This window comes from Convolutriloba macropyga, chromosome 2 (assembly GCF_964194025.1).
Source record: "Convolutriloba macropyga chromosome 2, txConMacr16.3, whole genome shotgun sequence".
In the NCBI taxonomy this organism is placed as follows: domain Eukaryota; kingdom Metazoa; phylum Xenacoelomorpha; order Acoela; family Convolutidae; genus Convolutriloba; species Convolutriloba macropyga.
This window is the reverse complement of record NC_134469.1, coordinates 67,131,139-67,155,066: the sequence shown is the minus strand read 5'-3', so window position 1 is coordinate 67,155,066 and position 23,928 is coordinate 67,131,139. Positions and strand designations below refer to the sequence as shown.

The 23,928-nt window shown below is 35.3% G+C and overlaps 1 protein-coding gene across 1 annotated transcript in view; it reads left to right on the top strand.

The window, feature by feature from the left end:
- Window positions 1-23,928, top strand: part of LOC142334631 (uncharacterized) — a 154,497-nt gene that overhangs the window by 104,158 nt on the left and 26,411 nt on the right. Inside the window, exons 17-19 of the mRNA XM_075382824.1 lie at window positions 16,237-16,449; window positions 21,215-21,485; window positions 22,629-22,799. Of these exons, the coding sequence (XP_075238939.1) occupies window positions 16,237-16,449; window positions 21,215-21,485; window positions 22,629-22,799 (655 nt within the window). The remainder of the gene's footprint in view (window positions 1-16,236; window positions 16,450-21,214; window positions 21,486-22,628; window positions 22,800-23,928) is intronic.

The following is a 23,928-nucleotide window of genomic DNA, read 5'->3' as shown; positions in this document are numbered from 1 at the left end:
CTTTTCTAAGCCAATGGGATTAAAATAATTATTGGATAATGTGTATAGTATTTGGATAATGTGATAAGACTTCAATAGTAACCAATAATCCGAAAATATCAAAATTTCTTTTTTTTTTATTTTTGAGTTCTGTCAATACTGAGATTGACTAACAGATCAAAAAAATTGTTTTAATTGTTAATGTTCTAATTGTTTTAATTGTTAAAGGTTAAAGATTGGTTAATGTTCAAAAAAAAATCGAAAATTAATTTTAAGTTCTTAGCAGCCCTTAAACTCAATGAATTTCAACGGAAGCCAATAAATACGCTCCAATATGCTTCAATAGGAGTATGGGGATGTTTGCTATGCATAGGTGATCAATAAGACATCACAACAAGTCTTATGACTATGAAAACAACAACAAAATCAGGCAAAAACCAAAAATTCACAAGAGAAGAGCGAGAAGAAGGATGAAGTAGGGACGGAAGAGGGTGCTCTCATCACAGAGAATGACATAAAGTTCAGGATAATAAATCTATGATTGGTTAAAGTTAGAAAAAAATTTCGAAAGATTATTTTTAAATTCTTAAAGTCTTAACAGCCATTAGTTGTCCACTCAAAGCACTAGATATGCTCTTAAATCCCATTACGGAACATATTGAATTGTTAGTCAATGAGTTCATGCGATAAGACTCCATAAAATTAGTGAAACCTCAAAAAGAAATTCAAAATTTCATTTAAATTTACGAAAACTAATATGAGCAGTTCCTTGAAAGAGATTTTTTTGTTCATTGGGCTTCATTTGACTGTAAAAGAAGATTGTCATTAACGGAACCTCGATATGAAAAGTGACTTGTCTCTAGGGGACTACGTTCAACTTCTGAGTGGAAACTACGCAGCTGTTGGTTAGTCGTCCTAAACAGTATGAGAGTTATTTCAAACAACAGGTCTACGCACCCAATGCATATACATTATGTTAGAAATAAAAACAGAATACATTTCTATGATAGAGATGGCATTTTACTAATGTTTAAAGAGGATCGCGACTGATTGGGTTATAAAACAAAACCCAAAATGATATTACAGGTTTAACTAAAAAAAACATTCAAAATTTCAGAGACTGTGTTATCGCACTTGATGATGAGCGTGATAAGTTAAAAAAAAACATGGATAACTGAGCAAGAGCTGACACCAACGTAGTATACTTTACTACTTGCAACGATCAGCAATTCTGTTTCCAAATCTAATGAGAACTTTAAATGAAACAAGGCGGCTCGTTAATGTGCGGTCTCACATGATGTTCCGACCCGACCCATCTACATTTTTGACTTAATTGTCAACCAAAAGAAGAAATAACAAAAATAGATGTTTGAGATTAAAACAATCGTTACACAACCCATCAACTAATTGCATTACATAATGCCATGCCTTATTACAACGCCAATGAGATCTGACCTTAAAAAGACTACGAGACAAAAAAACAACCAAACAAACAAAGCAAAAACAAAAATTTCACGGCAAAAACTGAATATCTAACTTTAATGGCACATAGTGACAACGTCAAAATGCAATCAGATAAAAACTTCACCACTCAAACTTAATTTTTCCTATTTATACAGCGGATGGAAAGTTTTATTAATGAGACTAAGTCACAAGTCAACAAAGAGAACGATCAATGAGGCGAAATTCAAAAATTAATCAACATTTTTTAAACCAAGAAATTTCAAAAGTCTTAAAAATCGTCAGCTTTTATTTTAATAATCCACAATAAATTACTAAGAAGTTACTATAAAACCAAATGGCCTTGTCTTTGGGTAGTTTAAGACTTAGAAACGAACCAAAGAAAAACTTAAATAAATTAGAAACGATTTGCGAAAACACAAACTATTGCTACCATGGAATTCATTAGCTATTATCTGAATATTAGGGAATTTTTATTTCAATTCTTATTTCTACAAATTCAACTGCAGGAATTATACTGAGAGATTAAATCAGTTTGTTTGGTCCACATTTGTAAACCATTCGGATCTGTTACTACGCCATTGTTTTGAAAGAAGAGAAAAAGAAGCGCAAAAAATGGCCTCTCAAAAAACGTTTATGAAAACGTATATTGTCCAAAAGACAAAGCATCGGTGACAAATAACGTTAGTATATATGTTATTTTTTGGAATACAAGAAGTTGGATGTGAACTCTCATTGATGAAAGTAATTTACATTTTGACGAAAAGAACAACAAAAACTGAAAATGTTTGAAAATGTTTGAAAATGCATATCCTAAACTTTAAGACAAAAGGCTATAAACTGACCAACTCATTCGGGTAATATCCTTCAACTCATTCAATCCTCAATTACAAGCTTAAGATACGTGTCAGCAAATTACGGCTACCTAAAGAACAAAAACAGGCGAAAACATCAGTTTCAAGAAAAAAAATTGAGCGCGAAAAGTGTCGAAGGCATTAGAAAATGAATTTTTCACTAAAAACTATTAAATGTTCAAATAATTTTTTAACAGCAATGGCATTCTTCTTTTTTATCAAAACAGTTTCAAAAAATCAAACATGAACAAATACATTAGAACCATGAAATTTTTTAGAAAACTTGTAGTATCAACGCCATTAATTTCACTAGATCTCAACGGAATCCATCAAATGCGCTAAATTATGCCTCCATGGGACAAAAAATTTCTTTGCCAATCTTATTTAGTCAATAAGATCTTACAACAAGTTATTGAAGATGAAAACAACAACAAAGACAGGCAACAACCAAAAATTGAAAAGAAAAGTGCAAGAAGAAAGTGTCGAAGCTATTTAAATCATAAGTTCTTCTCTGAAAACTTCATATATGATCCGTTGAACGTCTTCCTAAACCAATGACAACCATCAGTATTAGGATAATGTGATAAGATTTCAAAAGGATATAAAAATAAGAAAAAGTAACCGAAAGTTTAAAAAAAATATATTAAAACTAGTGGCATTGAAGTTTTAAAACTAATAGGTAGGACATGAAAACGGTAACCAGATTAAATTTGGCTGCACTAGAAATAAAAATGGATTATGCAAGTACTAAGATTGACTAAGAGTCCACGAAAAAAATTTAGGATCGGTTAATGTTCAAAAAAAATTCGAAAAACCTCTTTTCCAAACTTAACAGCCATTAAACATAAAAGCTTTTAACGGAGGCCAATAATTACGCTCAAAAATAAAACGATGGCAAGAAAAAAATGTTTTTCATGCATAGATAATCAAAAAGAGATCACAATAAGTCTTAAGACCATGAAAACAACAACAAAAACAGGCGAAAACCAAAATTCAGTAAAAAAGTGGGAGAAGAAAAATTCGAAGCCATTTAAACCATTAGTTTTTCTCTGACAATTTTATCTGTTTTATCTGTGATCCTTTGAATGTCTTTTCTAAGCCAATGGGATTAAAATAATTATTGGATAATGTGTATAGTATTTGGATAATGTGATAAGACTTCAATAGTAACCAATAATCCGAAAATATCAAAATTTCTTTTTTTTTAATTTTGAAATTTTGTGTTACTGAAGTCATATAATCAATAGTTAGAAAATAAAACCGCCTACAAAATTTATTTTATTTCCAGTAAAAACAAGTGAGTTCTGTCAATACTGAGATTGACTAACAGATCAAAAAAATTGTTTTAATTGTTAATGTTCTAATTGTTTTAATTGTTAAAGGTTAAAGATTGGTTAATATTCAAAAAAAATCGAAAATTAATTTTAAGTTCTTAGCAGCCCTTAAACTCAATGAAATTCAACGGAAGTCAATAAATACGCTCCAATATGCTTCAATAGGAGTATGGGGATGTTTGCTATGCATAGGTGATCAATAAGACATCACAACAAGTCTTATGACTATGAAAACAACAACAAAATCAGGCAAAAACCAAAAATTCACAAGAGAAGAGCGAGAGGAAGGATGAAGTAGGGACGGAAGAGGGTGCTCTCATCACAGAGAATGACATAAAGTTCACGATAATAAATCTATGATTGGTTAAAGTTAGAAAAAAATTTCGAAAGATTATTTTTAAATTCTTAAAGTCTTAACAGCCATTAGTTGTCCACTCAAAGCACTAGATATGCTCTTAAATCCCATTACGGAACATATTGAATTGTTAGTCAATGAGTTCATGCGATAAGACTCCATAAAATTAGTGAAACCTCAAAAAGAAATTCAAAATTTCATTTAAAATTACGAAAACTAATATGAGCAGTTCCTTGCAAGAGATTTTTTTGTTCATTGGGCTTCATTTGACTGTAAACGAAGATTGTCATTAACGGAACCTCGATATGAAAAGTGACTAGTCTCTAGGGGACTTAAAAAAACAAAAAAAGAAGAAAATTTTATAAAAAAAAGAGCTCTCAGATGGATTTCGATTTTTTTTTGATTTTGAAGCTCCCTATGAGACCAGAACTAATATTTTTTATCGCTTTTAGCCTATTAGGAACACGAAATTGGTTCATTTTTTGGCAAGAACTTTAAGTTTGAAATACTATTTTTATATAAAATATCTTAATTTGAAGAAAAATCACACTAAAAGTGATCAAATGTCCCGTGTTCACACAAAACTTCAATCCTCTATAACTCCTCGAAAAAAAACGAAAATCAAAAAAAAATCTTTTAATTTTGAATTCTACGCTGGACCAGCTTTTTAATGATACCACTCACATTTCTCTGCGACGAATATATCGATCGGCCAAAATTGACTGAACAAAAAAAAACCCATTTGAGTATATAGTTCCTCCTCCCCACAAGTGGGGTCAGAACAAGAAAACATAATTCCAATGACAGCTTTGCAGGAATGAAAAATGGAATGATAAGGTATGATTTAAGAGAGAATTCAATTGTTGTGATGTACATATAACAATGATTTATTCTAAATTAGGTGATATTAATATATAGGAGTATAGATTATTAGACGAAACAACACAAGAGCTAAATAAACTAAATTGTTACTTAACGTTAAAAATGAATGGTAATGATTCTTTTTAATTGTTTATAGGACAACCTAGTTAAAATATGAAATTTAAAGAAGAATTGACCGGAGCAAAAAACAGTGGGGTTTCACGCAATTGTGTTTTCCCAAAACACTTTGATACTCATGTTAATGTTGCTGCTACACGAGGATGGGTAATTGCAACTTATAAAATAAATACAGGTGTGAAAATTGTGAAATCTGGAAAAATGAAAAATGGATTTTTGAATTGATTCTAATAACACAGCGCTTTACGCAGACCTTTGTGAAATACTCTTTTCAAGAATAATGATATTTTTAATTGCTCTCAAACGAAGTTTGTAGCAATTATAACAGTCCTGTCGGTCTCTTTTATGCGACTTTTCGCCTGACCGATTTTTTCTCTGATCCATTTGGCTTTTCGTCCTCAAAAACGGGATAAACAGGTAGCATCCAGTGAGCATTAAGTGCTCTCAGACCCTTTCAGCTCACTAGTCTCCAAGTATGCGATTCACAGAAACTGTTTTGGAGACTTATACTTATGATGTGAAGGGAAGTTCTTAGAAGTTGATCCCACAACCCCCCCCCCCCCCCCCCCACACACACACACACACACACACACACACACACACACACACACACATGCACACACACACCACACACACACACACACACTCACACACACACACAATCCCTCCCTGCCCCCCCCCAACGTCAGCTCCCCTCTTACTTCACCCCCCCCCCCACCAATCCCCACCGATCCTCACTATACCGAGGCTAGCTACTGACAAAGCCAACTTCGTTTCGTCGTTTGAGAGCAGTTCGCCCGACTTTATTCGGTTATGTTTAAAAACCTTGTTGTGTTGAAACCATTCAACAAATTGGCTTTTATACAATTTGTACAGATCACAGAAAAAATAATTTAAACAAACACGCTTGAACGGAATTTGGATATAGAGGGAATTCCACAGGGAGAAAGAAATTATATAAAAGCAACACCCTAATCAATTTCCCTATAAAAATTTTCTGAATGTTTATGAAGGAAAACATTCGAATAACTGGAACAACAGAAGAAGCTGAAATAAAAGTCAAATAGAATAAAGAAGTCATAGCAACCATTTAACCAAATTGACCGGGTCTGCGAAATAAACCCGAACGGGAAAAAAACCCAATTAACTTCAGATAGGAAATAAACCCCCACGGAAAATAACCCCCACGGAAATAAACCCCTACGAAAAAAAAAACCCCATTTTAAAATTAAATATTGGTCGCTATAATTTGTTCGGTTGTGATAGTTTCATATCAAGTCCCACGGGCCACTGAGGCATGGCCATGGCCCGCGAGGCATGGCCAAACGCGCTAAGTTCACAGCTCTTTAATGGTAAAGTGGGGGTCTATTTCCGTGGGGGTCTATTTCCGTGGTGGTTTATTTCCGTGGGAGTTTATTTCCGCAACCTACTTAAGCATAACATTTAGCCTATCCCGTTCCAAGAGCTTAACTCCAACGCTGATCATAATGCTTAGAGTAAATTAAAAGTTAAACTAATACTTAGATTAATATTGAGAACAAAAGAAAAACAAAAGTTGCCGCTGAAAAAGACAGCATTTAACATTTTACACGGTCGATTTGATACAGATTTTGAACTTATGAATGTTCTATACAAGTAAACGTATGGGGAGCCAATTCATCTGTTGGAAGGAAGTTTATAAAAGAGATGAAAACTTATAAGATGTAGCGCAAGAGAAAGAAAAAGCAAAACACATTACTTCCAAATTGATTTCATGCGAAGAAATAGACGAAGCTTCAGCTTTAACAGTAGCTGTAAAAATTCACTATCACCATGATCTATAAACTGTAGGAATTGTCAAAGATGAAAAATTCCGGTGCGTTTCCAGATGAAATTGTAAGAATGAGTTTTTCATAAAATTCAGGTAGTGTAAGTTAGTTACCGTGAATGCGAGAACTCTATACGAAACAAAAACTCGTACCAAAATTAACTTTCATAATGTTTCTTTTAATCTCTTATCTTGAAATTTAAATTATGCGATCTAATGCTGAAAGTTAGTTATCAGCTGATATTGATCAGTTTGAATACTATAATTACTTACTTTTTATGATTTTACAACATGTTTTTAGTCTCATCTTATCATTTGACTTTAGTAGTAACACATTTAGTCAATTTTGTTCGTTTCTGTTTTAGTAAAACCTTCAAAGTTTTCCTTTTCTCTCGTTTAAATAGTGTATAGCAACATACTTCGACTTTTAAGAAATCAGCCGAAGCAATAATTTATCGAATCTTATTTGGTCCTTCATTTTTGACTAAATTATTACTATTAAGCCTACCATAAATATACATCATACATTTTAAACATACATGTATGTCACTACTTTGGGTATAATCATGTTGGAAAAAGCAATATTGGTGTACATCTTCAATTCATCACTTAACTTTTTAATGCACCGCTTAAATTTTTGATTACGACATTTTATTGGCTCGAAATATCTAAACATATTATGGTTTCTGATGAAACGAAGTCAGTGCTTGTGAATCCAGTGCCAAAACGTGCGCTGTTAGCATTGTTAGCTCGCTAAGCGAAATCAACAAGCAAACAAGAGAAAATTACAGAAGCTTACTGATTTTGCGTCCTGTCTGTGGGACTAGACGAAGTGCCTAATATCCGGTGAGATTGTTCCTAATACCCCCCCCCAGCCCAGTCTGTCCCCCAAGTTTTCTGGGGCGGTTTGCCTGTGAAAACAATCGTCTTACAACATACAACAGTCTCTGTTTGTTGGGGTAGTTTCCAAAGTTAGTTCCCCCAACCTGTGGTTTTTTTTCAAAATGAAATACAACTAAAGAAATGCAATTTTCGACGAGAGTGGTGCAAAGCAATTAGAGAATGTAGGCACACAAAGCGAACCACAAAATCCTGAAACCAGCGAAGACATGCATACGGGTTTGACCCAGGAGTTGCAAAATGTTTGTGTTAAAGAGTTTTTTCACGTAGCTGCAGGCACAATTCCTTTTCTGCCAGATACCGCAGATAAACTCTACAGAGTTCAAGTACTAGAAAACTGCGATCAGTACACCAAAGTAAGATATTTTGGTTGGGGGTCAGAGCACGACGTTTGGTTCAATTCAAAATCAATTTGGGCGTACTCAAAATACAAAGAGCAGTTGTGCAGCCGTCGGAAAATTAACACAGACCTCTCAAATAAAATAGACAATCTACTGATCTCCTGTGATTCAACTGATTCCAGTCAGTTGAATAACTCTTTTCTTGAACGTGTTGATCTCTCAATAAAGTCAGAAAGTAACAAATTGCCAGAGGTGTTGACAATATTGAGTTCGTACGTGCCAACCTGTTGCTTTGTTCCTATCAAATTCAGAGCAAGATGGTCTCAACTGCTATCAGGTATTCTTCTTGAATGTGTTGAGGCTCCAGACAATGAGACAAATTGGCAAAAACTTTTTGCGGTTTCAAAATACGTTCTACGTGCTTGTAACCGCGGAGGCAAAAAGCAAAAGCGCAATCAAGACCAACGTCTCGCAGAACGTTTTGATCGTTGGAACGCCGGTGAATATGGGAAGCTTTGGTCAGAAGCTGTCTCCTTGAAACAATCAAAAAGACAGAGAACTAACAGCATTGAAGAAATATGGGTCAGAGCGAAGACGTTGTGCCTACAAGGCCAATTTGGCCGAGCTGCTAAAGTTTTAGCTTCTGAAGGTCTCGCACCTGATAACAAAGCTACATTCAAAGCACTGGAAAAGTTACACCCGAAAGAACCGATACCTGATGTCAGTTTACCTGACGATATTGCATCCAATGCGTTCCAGTTTAGTGAAAACGCAGTTTATGAGCAACTTAAGACATTCAGCAAACACACTGCAGCCGGTCCCTCTAAGATGTTTCCAGAACATCTTCAGCACGCAGTAGACTGCACTGCGCCTGATCGGTCCGAGTTTGCACTGAAAGCGATAACAAAGTTTGTAAACTTTGGTAGTAGGGGTCTCTTTCCTGTTTTTATTTCCAAAGCACTCTGCTGCGCTTCACTCACGGCTTTATCCAAAAAGAAGGGTGGGGTGCGTCCAATAGCAGTTGGCGAAGTGTTGCGACGCCTCATAGCAAAATGCTTGGCAGGTGAAGCTAAATCAGAAGCAATTGAGCTATTTGACAGTTTGCAATTGGGAGTCGGCATTAGCGGAGGTGCTGAGGCAATCATTCATTCGTCCAAAAATACATACGATAACATAGTAAGTGCTCAGAAGGACGGAGGCGTGCTTCAAATTGATTTCCAAAACGCTTTTAACTCAGTCAAGCGATCACACTTATTAAAGGCAACTTATGAATTTATTCCAGGAATTGCCGCCTTCACCAATTTTTGCTACTCCCAGCACACACCACTCTTTTACAACAATGCAATCATTCAAAGTGAATCGGGTGTTCAGCAAAGTGATCCGCCGGGACCGTTATTGTTCTCCTTGACGTTATGGCCGATCATACAGAAGATCAAGACTTCAGTTCCGGATTTGGTACAGCACACTTGGTACTTAGATGATGGTTTATTGCTGGTTCTGAAGAGCAGATCAAACAAACGCTTGAAATCCTAGCCAATGAAGGCCCCGAGAGAGGCCTAATCTTGAGAAAAGACAAATGTGAGCTGTGGTCAATTAAAGATTTACCCTCCATTGATCAGGCAGTAAAAAGGAATTTGGGAAACGGCTTTGAAATTCTGGGTGCTGCAGTTGATTCAAAAGAGTTTGTCGCTTCTTGTTTGAAGAGGAGAGTTCAAAAATTTTTATCTATGCTGGATAATTTACATCACCTCAACGATCCTCAATGTGCATTGGGTATCCTTCGCTACTGTTTGAGAACTCCGAAACTAGTATACTCATTACGAACTAACACTCCATCAAACGAGATGCTCGAAGTATTGAAAAGTTTCGATGACGGCCAAAGAGAAGTGTTGGATCAAATTATTGGTTCAATTATTGATGATGACGCATGGCAACAGTCTTCCTTACCTATCAGTTTGTCGGGACTAGGCGTCAGACAGTCACAGGAGCAATACAAAAGTGCATTTGTGGGCTCAATTTTAGCCTCAGACGAGCTGGTGAACAAAATAACAAGTAAGCGTCCCTCAGAAAGTGACACTTTTAAAGAGTTACAACAGAGTCTGGAACAGTTCAATCTACTTTCGCACACGCAAAAGAAGATCCAAGAAACACTTGATAAAGAAAAACTTGCTGACCTAATAAGAAATCAATCGTCAACCTGGGAAAAAGCAAGACTCCAATCACTATGCCTGCCTCATTCAGGAGCATGGCTTGCTGCGCCTCCAATTCCCGCTCTAGGTCTACACCTTTCGACTAAGGAATTTCAAGTCAGTGTCAAGTACAGGCTCGGGATCGCGGTTTATGATCAAGAAAGAAAATGTCCTTATTGTAAGTCAGGTACATTGGACACGTTTGGTGACCATGCAGTTGCCTGCCATGGAAGGGGAGATGCGATTTCAAGGCACGATAGAATTCGCGATCGCATAGCTTCTGCCTGTTCAGCAGCTAATTTGTCTCCAGTCTCCAGTAATTGAAAAACGCAATCTCATTGCGGAAAACAACTCACGCCCAGGAGACGTCTATCTGCCTTGTTGGAAATCTGGCCAATCTGCTGCTCTAGACATAACCGTGACTTCCTCTCTGCAACCGAACATTATTTCTCATGCGGCAGAGAAGTCAGGCTATGCAATTGAAGCTGCCGAAGATCGAAAATATGCTCAGTATGAAAATAGTTGTGCTCAACAAAGAATTATGTTTGTCCCGCTGGCAATTGAAGTTTTGGGCGGTCTGTCGAGGACTCTGAAGAAGGCCTTATTGCGCATGTCGTTGTTAGCTGATGGCAGAAATTATCAGTCAGTGGGACAATCCATTGCCTTCGACAGGGCAGTTCAGTCACTTTCTGTTGTCATCATACGAGGATCAGCTAATATGCTGTTGTCGCGAGCTCCGTAGTTGAACGCAGCAATTAGTTGAACTGTCTGATAATCAGCGACCGGATTGTGTGGGACGCAATGTGAAGATAACTTTTCCTAGACGCTTGTGTTGAGCTGAATCAATCTCTTGATGAATTAGAAACAAGCCCGAATTCTTATTGTACTCACCCAATGAGAGGGGAGTATTTTCGTAAGCAATGTAAATCAACAGGAGGGTACTTGAGCGCAGTTCATTAACGCGAGGAAATTAAAAAACGAGAGTTAAAAGGCTGAGGGAGAGAGGAAGAAATGTCAGAGATCGGAAATAATCAGCAAACATTCAAATTTTAGATCAATATAAACCAAGATTATTAGATAATGGAGACCACGCAGATTTAATTAAAAAGAAACCAAAAAAAAGTTTGAACATTATATCTATTCTTTTATGCAAAAGTGAATATCGTAATCATATCTGATCTGAAAACGTACAGAATAGAAATTTGATTTTTCTAAAATTGAAGGACAAAATCATTAGGTGCATAACAGCTGAGTTTAACAATTAAATGATTATGATCTCCTTTATCTATTTCTTTTTGCTAAATCATTGTTGAGAATAAAATTAAGATTTTTCTCTGCTACAGTCGTTCTGAGCAGAAGCTGTTTCTGTCCAGTGGCTCAGGGTTCTCTGACGGTGTCATTGTTCATTCGGTTTTTCTAGAAAATTTGTTTAACTTTTTATGTTATGCTGATAACACACAACAGACTAACTGTCATTCAAAACAGGCTAACACACAACAGAATCATATACATCTCATCTTTAAAGAGGCATTTTAATCATTCTTCTCATATTAACCACATGCCATTTAGACGGATGTTCTCTCAATGTTGTTTATTAGATATTAAAATTAATAAAAATTGAGAGTGGAACTTTGTTTTTTTTTCTCAAGTTTTTTTGAACTTTAAGTATTAAGCTTTATGGAAAGTTCTCTTTGCAAACATATAACGTGATACTAAATTTTTCTATCATGAAGTTGGGGAATTGAAGGAACATATACATTTGAAACATGGGCACTAGCTAATAGCTCACATTCTAAGCAAGATTGACATATCTGTACGCGTCGTAAAGTGATTGTTGTGCACCCTTTCGGTTATGGCTTATCTTGACAGTTTGTTTTTGAACTAAACTTAAAAACGTGCATTATATTTGTATTCATGTTTATCAAGCCTACAATCATTATACTCGGTGTAAATTAAACAAGGCGGCTCGGTAATGTGCGATGGCACATAAGGTTCCGACCCCGCCCATCCACAATTTTGGCATAATTGTCTACCAAATGAGGAACAGATAGAAAAACCCAAAAATTATTTTTTGCGAATCCTTTTTCAAAAAATTCTGTATGAACGATAAGATAGCCTCCAAAGCAAATAACTCAGTGGAGTAAAAAGTGATGCATTAGATTGCTGTAATATGTCAATATTAAGAAAGCGAGTCAAGACGAACAGCAAAATCAAACAACAACAACAACAAACATTAATTACATCAAAAAATTTTTGTCACTCTTAAAAACTAAATTTAATAACAAAGTCAACATACCGTCAGATAAACCTAACTTATTTTTTTGAAACAGTTAACATCAAAGTAATAAATACCATTAGGCATCAATTAATATTACCACAAATTTACGATTACCACTGCTTCTATAGAAGGGCATTAGGACCTGTCCTTATTCATTTTTTAAAGCGGCTAAAAAGAACAACAAAGAACAAACAAAATTTCAATTGAAACTTGCCAGAAAACGCTGTCAAAACCGTCAAGCCAAATTTTGGCACTGAAAATATATTTGATTGCGCCTTCTTCAAACAGCTATAATGTAGTACGTGGCCATTCATTAGTAAGACTAGGTAACAAGTAGACAAAAAAGCGAAGTGCTAAAGTATGTGATACTTTTAATTTTTTTTCGAAACAAAATACATTCAATGTCATGAAAGGCATTAATTACAAAAAGAGCTATTTAAAAAGGGTCGTTTAATCATGAAAATGAAGCCTTCGAGACCTGTAATTATCCAGAATATTTCTTGCATCTACAAAAAGAACGCCAAATATGACAAAAATCAAATTAATTTACTTTTTTTTTGTGAAAAACCGGTGTCGAAGCCAGTAAGGTCATAACAAATTCTTTAAAAAAAAGATTTTGGGACACCAATCCCTTTTATTCCCTTGACACCTATAATGTCATATTTGACCTGTAATTAACTAACGAGATTAGGTAACAAAAAGAAACATAAAAAGAACAAAATTGCGAAGTTAAAAAGTTTTTTTTTTAATTTTGGAAAACGATTGTTTTCAAAGTCATGAAAGCCATCAGCTATCTACTAATATCAGAATATAGGTTCTTCTATTCTTCCACGAAAAGCCAAGGAAAGCTATCACTATACAGGAAATTTCATACGACCGAAACGACAAAGTATAAATGACAGTTAGAGACAAAATTAAAAAATTGATTTCTTCAAGAAAGAGGCGTCGAGGCCGTTAAAACGATGATGTATATCTTTCAGGATTTGAAAATGTTCAATTGTGCCTTAATTTGAATGCTAATAAGGTGACATGAGAACTGTCAATAATGTGATAATGTGACAAAATTAGAAAACGTGAAAAACTGGCAAATATCAAAACAAACAAAAATCTAAAATCTTGTAGTATCAAAGCCAGAAAACAATAATTTCAGGCTTAAAACTGCAACCGAGAATAAATGTTAACTCAGTAGAAAGAGGAAGCAGTCTTTTTTTGCTGACACTAAGCTGGAAGGTGAACAAATTAAGAAAAAAATAGAGGAAAAGTTAATTAAGCTATTATTTATTGAAAAGTCAATTATTTTTAAAAAAGAAACGACCATAAACTTTCAATTAAAAAACTAAATGCATTAGGCTGGAGCTGCTTAGCAAGCGAATTTGTTTGACCTATCACTCCTGAGCTTTGATTTGATATGCTCTGTGCTTTATTAAAAAAAAGACCGACTGATTAAAACCCGATTTTTTTTGGATTGTAACAGTCCAAGAATGGCCCAAAACTAGCCCTGCTAATACTTATAGTCCGTTAGGAACAATTGATTTTTCGAATGTTGTAGATATAGATAATTTGTTAGTTGAAAACTCAAAATAAATTCTGCATTTTTGATAATCAACGAGTAAAGTTAGCAAAAAACGGCAAAACTTTAACTACAGTGCACTCTCAGCGGACTCTGAAGTAGAAATAGCCCCCCTCTGAGTCTACAAAAATTGTATGAGTGTTGTTTGGGGGTGTACTGTCGGCAAATTTAATCAAAGTGGACTAAAGTAGCTTATTTCGTGCTGTTTTTGATGAAAAAGGCTAAATTTTGAAATGTTTATCCAGATTTACTGACCAAAAAAATTAAATCAAAACAATCAACAATGCTGGTTCATCATCAAAAATAAAATCATCGACACTATTCTGAAAAATTATAACAAATTTTAGCAAAATTGACGAAAATTTAGGCAAAAATTCCGGAAAATGTGAATAAAAACAACGTGAATTCACTCTTCTTTTCTCAGAAGTTTAAATCTCGATAACTCCCTGTAGAAAACGAAAATTAAGAAAATCTTTTTAATTCCATATTCTACGCTGGACGAGCTTTCTAATGATACCAGTCTCAACTCTCTACGATGAATATATCGAGCGGCGAAAATTCACGGAACAAAAAAAAACCCATTTGAGTATATAGTTCCTCCCCCCTCAAGAGTGTCGGAACAATTATGTAAAAACTTTCAATTAATTTTTAATTGCGTGCCAATTTTCTGCTCATGTTCCTTTGAAGAATTAGACTCTACATCGTCTCATACTTAATTCTCATATACAATTGTCCTCGGTTTTACAATGTTCTTTTCAAGTTTAATTTACGGCATAAATAACATAGTATGTGCCACAATTTTTCGTTATCTTATTCTCCGCTCTTCTTATCTTCTCTTGGTTTATTGTACTATTGAAGAGTTTTCGATCGAGTTTTAATGTATCAGTTTTGATTCAATTTGAGTATCCCACCCTTATAATCTTTTTCAATCACTCATTTTTAGTCCTCATATAAGTGGGGGGGGGGGGGGGGGTATGATAGGAAAGACCATGCATTTTACAAAACAACTTAAGAATCAAGAAGGAACATCTCCAGTCATGTTGTCAAGTTATCTACAAATCTTCAAGAACACTTATCTAAAATGACATTCTGGTAATATTTGACAACTATCTGTCAGAAACTCAGGGAAACCTACCTATTGTCACTTGCTATCTACCTACCTGTTTTCATTTTTATCTCTGCAAACTATACCATGTCTCATTCTAACTGTAAAGGTAAATTGAGAGATCCGTCTTACCAATAGAAAGGTGGAAGACCATTTTAGACACCCCGGAGACACGTTCTTCATTACTTGTGAATTACTGCGTAACTCGTGCGAGGAATAATAAATTCTCTCTCTAGTGCGAGCTTGTAGTATTGTTTAGGAAGTAATTAGTAGAATCCGCTTAAACAAAATGAGATTCAAGATACGCAGTGACTTTTTTGCCAACTATTTTGTGTTTTTTTTCTACCTTTTCATCTAGCTCCTGATTGAAATCTAAGGAGCAAAACAGGACCTTTTTTCTTTAGGCACCTTTGTTCTTTAGGATAATAGAAACAAGTCATTGCTATCTTTGCCATTATTTGCAGCCTCAAGTCAGATAACGTGCTCATTTTGTAGGATTGTGAATAGGAACATTTAATCGGGGAACTCAAATTCTATCGACCAATTTAATATCAAACGAACTTGTGTTTTCCGCTACATTTCATTATAATAACCCAAAATTCCTACAGTTTTCTTAAATCAGATTCGATTGCACGGATCGCGTGTCTCAAGGCGGCTTCGCAAGTATTGTTAACGGCCCGTGGTATAACCATACAAAAGTTACCGAGTTTGCAAACAACGTCTTCAGTAGAGTTTCTACCAGACACCACCAGAAACTAACATTTTGATTCAAAAGTGGACAAAAGTGAACTGCATGCGGGCAATGAAATTATTTATGAGCGGGGGCAATGGCAGAACATTTGAAGAAGTAAGAAGAACCAGGTCAACAAGTGATATAACAGTAAAGATTTAACAGTATGTGTTGGGTACTAATAGAAGGAATTTTTTGTAACCTATTTTTATAGGAAAAATTGAAATAGCTTATAGTCATAAGTTACAAACTAAATGTTTCTGCGGCAAGAAAAACGGCCAAAAATTTACGGCAAATCTTTTATATCTGGTTATAACTCCTGGCCCTGTTTCAGACTTTCCAAGTCTACAGAGCAGTGGCTCGTGTGTTCTGACAACGGTGCTTGACTATAGCTTCATCCGTAATAGTATATATTGGAGAATTGTGAGCTTCAAAACCGCGGCTGATGGGGGTGACTTTGAAACCTGCGCCATCCAGAAAGAAGTCTACCCTGACCATCAGAATAATGTGGGATCAATCCCGGACCAGAACCATCCCGATCTTCCAAGTATGTCTTCATTAATTCACTGACATATTATCACACTTTTGTGTTCATTAAAATGGCTTCTAATTATTGTACATAAAGACTCGTTAAATATTGAATGTTGGTAGTCCATCTGTGTTTTATAGGCTGGAAGCGATAGCAAGTCCATTATTGATCTCATCGTGGTTCTTACGACCCAAAGACGAATATTGACATAGTGTATTGTTTTATCAATTATTTTTTGGAGTGTTATTGAAACAGGAAAAACCACGCCTGAAAACTAAGTATTTAAGTCAAATTTTTGATAAAAAATTGGAAAAAGAGATTAACTAGTGATTATCTGCTCCTGATGAATTTTTTGGGGGAACATTTTGTCATGCTTGCAAAATTTTTTTGTTCAAATTCATTTTTTTCAAAGCAGTATTCTTTCAGCTCATTCTCTTTTACGAATTCACTACTGGGCTGCATTAGAGCTTTTCAAACAATTTTCTGATTTTTTTATTATTGTGTATGGGAAATTGATTTTTGTGACAGTTTCTCGTTTTAGCTGTAGGCGTTTTTATCAATCTCATGTAAATAGCTTTAGTTTTGTCTATCCAAAGCGGATTCAGTGACAAGCATATTTACCATTGATGCTTTCTGGTTCAAATTATGTAAAATTCTCTTAAATTTGACACCATTATTTTCATAAAATTACCACCCAAATTTTTCCAATTTCTTCTATTTTTTCTTCAAGTTCTAGCATTTTTTCATTATGTATGGTGCCATCTTCACTTGTTCCAGTTAATTCAAATCATTTCAGGTACTTTCTGAAATGATTGTTATGCTGATTAATTGGCTGCTGATGCCAATTGTGTAGCTAAATTGGTTGTGTTTATAAACTTCAGTTTTACTCAATTCAAAGCTGGTCATTTTTTCTTCAGGATTTGGAATCTCCATAACTGAGAATAAAGTATTTATTGATAAATATTGAGATTTGACAGATTTTTAGCTTGAGATAAATATTGAGACAAAAACCAAATCAGATTATCATACTTTTTTGTATTTAGCTTATATTTTTGACTTCATCTTCTTTGCATCTGGTTCAAATCCTCGTCTGAACAATTGGACAAAAACTAATTTCCCGATTAGATTTTTTTAACAATGAGATGAGACACTAATCTGAAGCGCGACAATTTATAAGACTTGAATCATTGGGTTCTGTTGAGAAATTGAAAGAACAAAAATAGAAATAAAAATTCTTCTGTAATTGAAAAAGATTTTTCCAGTCCAATAAATGGCCAAACTATGCTTCGAACTTATTTCCAATTTTTTTTAACTATACGAAAAACTTTTTTCGCAAAATCCATCAATTTTTTTATAATTTCAGGCTCTCTAGAACGTATTTCTGTAAGCTTAATCCATATGGTGGCCTTATTATAGTATTTTCGGTTACCAAATGTTGTAAAGTCCTATAGCATAGCCAGACTTCTTACGCTAGCCGTTTCTTGAACGTTTTTGTTAGCTAACGCAATATATTTGTTCTGATCCGCTATAGTGGGGGAGGAACTTTATGCTCCACTGGGTTTTTTTGTTCAGTCAATTTTCGCCAACCATTATACTTATCCTGCAAAGTTGAGAGTGGTATCATTGGAAATCTTGTCAAGCATAGATTTTCTAGTTAATTATATATATATATATATATATATATATATATAAATTTTGCTTCTTAAGAGGAGTAACGGAGGTTTAAATTTTTGTGAACGTTAGGCTCATTTCCGATAGGTTTTGTTTACAATTTTCGTAATTTTTGCATTTTGCTTGAAAATTCCAATCTAACTTGCCAGATATATTATAACTTTTTCAACGACAACCTCTTGTCTTCAAGTTTAATAGTAAAAAGAGTTATCGAATTGTTTGAACCCAGTCTTTTCGCTAAAATTTTGCCTAAAATTTTCAAATTTTAACATAATTTTCATTAAAATTGGCAAAAAATATGTTTCTTTTGCCCATTTTGACCAAATTGACCAGTAGAGCAGACATAGAGAATTGCTGAAAATAACATGATTTACATAGGGTAACACAGGGCTAATTTTACTTCTGGTTTCTGTGAAAATATTCTACAGATTTTTTGGCCTTTCGATAACATGTATTGACTTTTATCAAAAAGGCATCATTTAATTTATGACATAATCGGAATGTCTTTCGGCGAAATCTTTTTTGCGCAATTATTTGGTTTAACGAGATTTTTAACAGCTACGCATTAGTGATAGCAGGGCCAGTTTTGGCAGTTATTTATAAAAATAAATCAACTCTGTTTTCATTTAGTGAGTTTGAATTATTGAGAGGTCACATGTACGTACATATGAGGTCAAAAAAACAAAGATTGCTTTTCCGTAAAAAAAATATAGCTCCCAAAATGTTTTCATAAATCATTAATGAATTCATGACTTTTGCCAGCACTTGTTTTTTTGTTTGTAGTTGAGTCTATACCTCAGAGTCTTCTTTGCAATCTAAGGTGATTTTAAAGAAACTATAAAATGCTTTCATTTGATAGCCAATTGTTTTTCGCAACTATAAATTGAATACCGAAATTTGCTACAACTTTCAAAAACTCATTTGTTTTTAATCTATTGACTTTTGTTTAAAACACTATTTCGGTAAAACTGGAACTAAATATTTGTGTCCTTGGATGAGTACCAATAGCAAGAAGACTTTTTGTGTGATTGTGGAATTGTACAATTCAAAAATGAGTTTTTTTTGTAAAAAGGACTTGCATTTTGTGTTTCCTCTAATAACGGACCAGAGTCATTTAAAATCAGCACTCAATTATTAGCAAGCCAAGCTTATTAGCATATGAATCTCAATTAACATACCTCAAATTATCAGCGAACAGCTAATGATTTGTTTAGCTTCAAAATAGTGTTGTGAAAAGCTCATTTTTGCCTGTATTAGTTGTTATTTTGTAGTCGTCTGTCTCCGTTTCATCAACAACATGTCCAACAGACAGTATCAAGTTGACCAATTTAATGTGTTTCTTTTCAAAGCATATGTTTGTTATGAAAGATGATTTTAAAAAAGAAGGCATTATTTTTTCAAGAGTTGCCATTTTTGTCTCCCGTTGTCATTTTGTAATGCTGTCTCGGCAAAATCGAGAAGTCAAAATCTTTTTTTAAGCAAGGTGGTGTAATATGATAAGTAGGAGCATACTTTTACAATTTAAGTAATGGCTTTTGGCTTTTAAACTAAGTTTGATTTTTCAAAACTTTTTGGACATTTTACAGTTTGAGAGTTTCTTTTTTGCTGTCGTGACCAATTATCACTTTACTGAAAAGTCATATATCACATTTAAAAAAAAACAGCAATTGTTGAAAGATGTTGCTTTTGATTAGGTTGAATGTTTTTAGTGAATAGATTAAGATTTTAATGCATTCGACACCGCTTTCTCAGAAAAATTGACTTTTTGATTTTGTTCTTTTTGTATTCCTCAGACATTTTGGATAATCCAGGGCCTCTATGCTCTCCCATGCAGGTATGAATGAGCTAATGATATCAATTGATAGCTAATGTTTTTATCAGCAAAATGTATAAATTTTTTTACATTGCCTTTTTTGTGTTTTTTTCCACTTTTAAATTATTCTCAATAATTCCAGGTGCTATATCTTTTGTGATAAAATGCAAGTCAATTTGTTTATTTACATTTTATCTGATGCTAATTTGACTTTGTTTTTGAGCTATTTTAAGAAAATAGATAGATTTTGTTTTGTGACCGTAGTTAAGCGTCGTTGTTTTATTTGATTTTGTTTTCTGTCTTGTCTGCTAGTCTCCTTAATAGCAGTTATCATCTGCCCTCTAATGAGGAAACACTATTTTTTAACGGTTTGAGTTTAAAATGGTTTTGTAAAAGGATTTACATTGTTTTCAATTTTTTGTCTCTTTTACTCATCTGTTACACAATTAAGTCATAATGTGTTTGTGTGGTGTCGGAAAATTATGTGCGAGCGCACATTACCGAGCCGCCTTGTTATAACACTCGGTAGTATAACGTTCAATGTGAAAACTTCCGATAACATTCAATGCAAGAAGTTCGTTTTGCAATTTTTTGGTCACATCAAAGCCCCCCCTTCTACTCTAAACTTACTTAGCCTCTCACCTCCCCCAACCCACATCTACCTCCCTCCGATCTATCCCCCTCCCTGTATCTACTTAAACCCCCGCCACATATAAATGTTGAGTTAATTTTTAACAACTTTCTATTTTGACAACACACCACAACCCACCCTGCCAACTCATCTTGCTACTCAACCCCTCCTCTTCTTTCATCTCTTCTATTTTTGGCTATCAGGGGCTTATACCCATGTACACACTTTAGTTCCTCTGAACCGTTATCAGTGAGCCAGTTTTCATAAGACGCAATGATATCAGTTTTTGTTTGGGGGGGGGGGTATCGAATTTGACAGCTAATGTGATCACGATGTTCTTTTGTGGACTGCAAGCTTGGCAACTTGATTGCTGTTGATCCGCCAACAGCACAAAACCTGCGCTAATAAAAAACTGATTAAATTTGGACTTTCAATCGTCCTTCCGCCTCTCCAAGTTGTTTAATTTTAAAAGAAGTTGTATAGATCGCTGCAGAAAAATCCATGTGCGAAAGCACAACGTTCAGTCATGCAAAAATTTTAGATAGCAGGCTACAATTAGGTCAATTGAGTGATAAATTCAGAGTTTAGTTTAAATTGAGACCAGGATTTACGTTGCTTTTTATGGCATGATGAAGGACTGTGACTAGCGTTCATTGCGATTGTTTCAGCTGACCATCACCAGATGATGTACAATCAGAAAGTCGTCAGATCCAGAGATTCGGTGGCCAACGTCATCAACGACACCACAGGAGGAGGTCTGTCAATTGTCCGACAGAACACATGGCAGGTGAACTTCTTTTGCTACTACAATGCCAGTGGACAGGTCAGCGACCAGTTTGAAACCCAAGCCGAGGATCCCAAGGAAGCATACGGCACTAATGAGTTCCACTTTGACCTTGTTATATACAGAAACAGTGACTACACCAACCCCTACACTGGGTAAATGCTCCCTAGACATTCCAGCATAGTTATCTTGCAGTAATCGTTCTGTCTCGTAAAAGTGATTTTGCAATATTCTGTCTCCTTAGTAAGAAAAAATCAAGTTTGGGCCATATTTTTAACAATCCGATACTCCGCTTAAAAGTTCTTGCAAGATAAGTATTCCTGTTGCTTACTTAAACGAATTCACTGCCACAAGTACGCCCCGTATTAAATCTTTTTTCCAAACATGTAAACTGATATCATCGAAAATTATGTTATGATATGTATTGATATGATATGTATGACCGAAAAAGTTTACATGCCTTCACAATAATCAGGAATATACTTATTGAAATAATCAAAATTATACCATAATCTTCTGGTTATTGAATAATGTTATCCATTAAGATGTTCGTTCCTCTAAAAATAAGACCCGAATGATCCTCATTGTCTGTCTATTGGTATGTTTTCATGCTGATATTGCAAGAACTCTGTTAAGATCTTTTGAAAAATCTTGTAGTTTATGAATACAGTTTAGCGGTCTTTAGTAGTAATTGTAGCTGCTGCACGCTTCTGTGGTTCAATAAAAAAGTCAGCTGGATTTTGACACTCATTTGCCGTTTTTAAATGGTCACCTAATTTGCATTTCTATTGTATTTAATAATAGGATAATTAATGGTGAACAGCAATTTGTCGTACCTGTCGCACACCGTTATGAAATTCCAGAAAACGGGCGTTGGCGGAATTTCAATAGATGACCACTTTGTCGTTTTTCCTGTTTTTTAAAGCAGCTGTAAGTAACATTACGAAAATTGTAAAGAAAGAAAACACGCAATGCCTAAAGATATGTACACATATATGCCTTTTCTCCGTTATATTTCCTTGTACAAAAAACCGACACAATTAGAGTTTACGCTGAAGGGATTCATAATCATAGCCATTAGGTACAGTCCGAAATAGAAATAACTTGCTGTATTTGTCAACTTCTTTCGCAACTCCAGTCTCCACTTTTTGTAACTTTAGCATTTGCTGTAAATTTGTCTACAAATTGGTCGCAAATAAGGCTAAAATTTTCTATACTTTAACTGCTTTTCGAGAGAAACTTTTAAGTTTTAGCGAAAACTTAAAAATGTTTAAACGGCCTTCATGAGTGTTTTGCAGCGCAGAGGTACCTATTTTGTTGCTGAATGAGCCAGTGTACATGGCTGCCACAATGACTGAGCCCAATGGCCAGACCAATTTCTTCCTCAAGGGCTTAGACTGCTGGGGTTCCACGTCAGAGACAACCACTCGTGTATCTACCAACTACTACCTCCTCTCTGGTACCGACGGGTAAGCTCCACCCCCCTCGCCACCTCACCCCCTTCCCCTCACCCCAGGTTCAGGTGCCATCCAGAATTGATCTCTGACCAGACCCAAGTTAAACGCACACGGTGTGTTCCCAGACCAAAATTACAGGGTCTGGGATTTGGTTCGAGCGCACAATAGTATGATCAAAGGTCACCTCCGTCTGGGGATGGTATGATCAGAGTTCACTTCAGAATGGGGATGGATGATCAGAGGTCACTTCGTCTGTGGATGGTATGATCAGAGGTCATTTCGGTCTGGAGATCGTATGATCAGAGGCCACTTCAGGATGGGAATGTTCTCATCAGAGGCGGATTCAGGAGCACATTAGTCTGATCAGAGACCATTTCGAGCGGAATTTTTTTTTTGATTTTTCGTTTTATTTTACCGAGCGATATTGGCTCTGCCAAAAGGCGACAAAAAACAGCATTCTGATCAGAGACACATCTAGAGTCTGATGTCTCTGATCAGACCCAAAGGGGTCCAGCTGATAGAACATGCCAGGCCCTTACAAGCAAATTTCATTTAACTGTAGAATACGACGTTTAATATGAAAAGTTGTCGAAATTCATCCATTGAGTTCGAAGTATGCACTGTATACTAAATAAATTTTCTCTCAGCAGTTAGATTTTCCTTTCTTTTGCAATGATACTTTTAGAATGGTCTTTTCTTTAGATGAATTTAATAATGCAAACATCAGTGTTTTTGAATTGAATGTAAAAGAGCAAAACTTGTGCGATGAATTGATTTCGAGCGCACAGTAGTCTGACCAGGAGTGACATGTGAGCGCACAATAGTCTAATGAGAAGTTATTTTGAGAGCATAATCTTCTGGACGATGGTCTGTGTCTGCTCTGGGCCATGGTTGCACAATCGTCTGGACAATGGTCTTTTTATGGTCAGATCAGAGGTCCTTTCGAGCGCACTTAAAGCGCACACGGTATTTCGAGCGCACTTTAGTCTGATACTTTGGTCTGGGTTGGTCTGATCAGATGTTATATTCGTCTGGCACGGTCTGATCAGAGGTCACTTTTGTATGGCACAGCTTGGAATTGGTTAAGAAATTTAAAGCACTGTACATTTAAGCGCTCAATTAGCCTAAATTGGTCATAGCC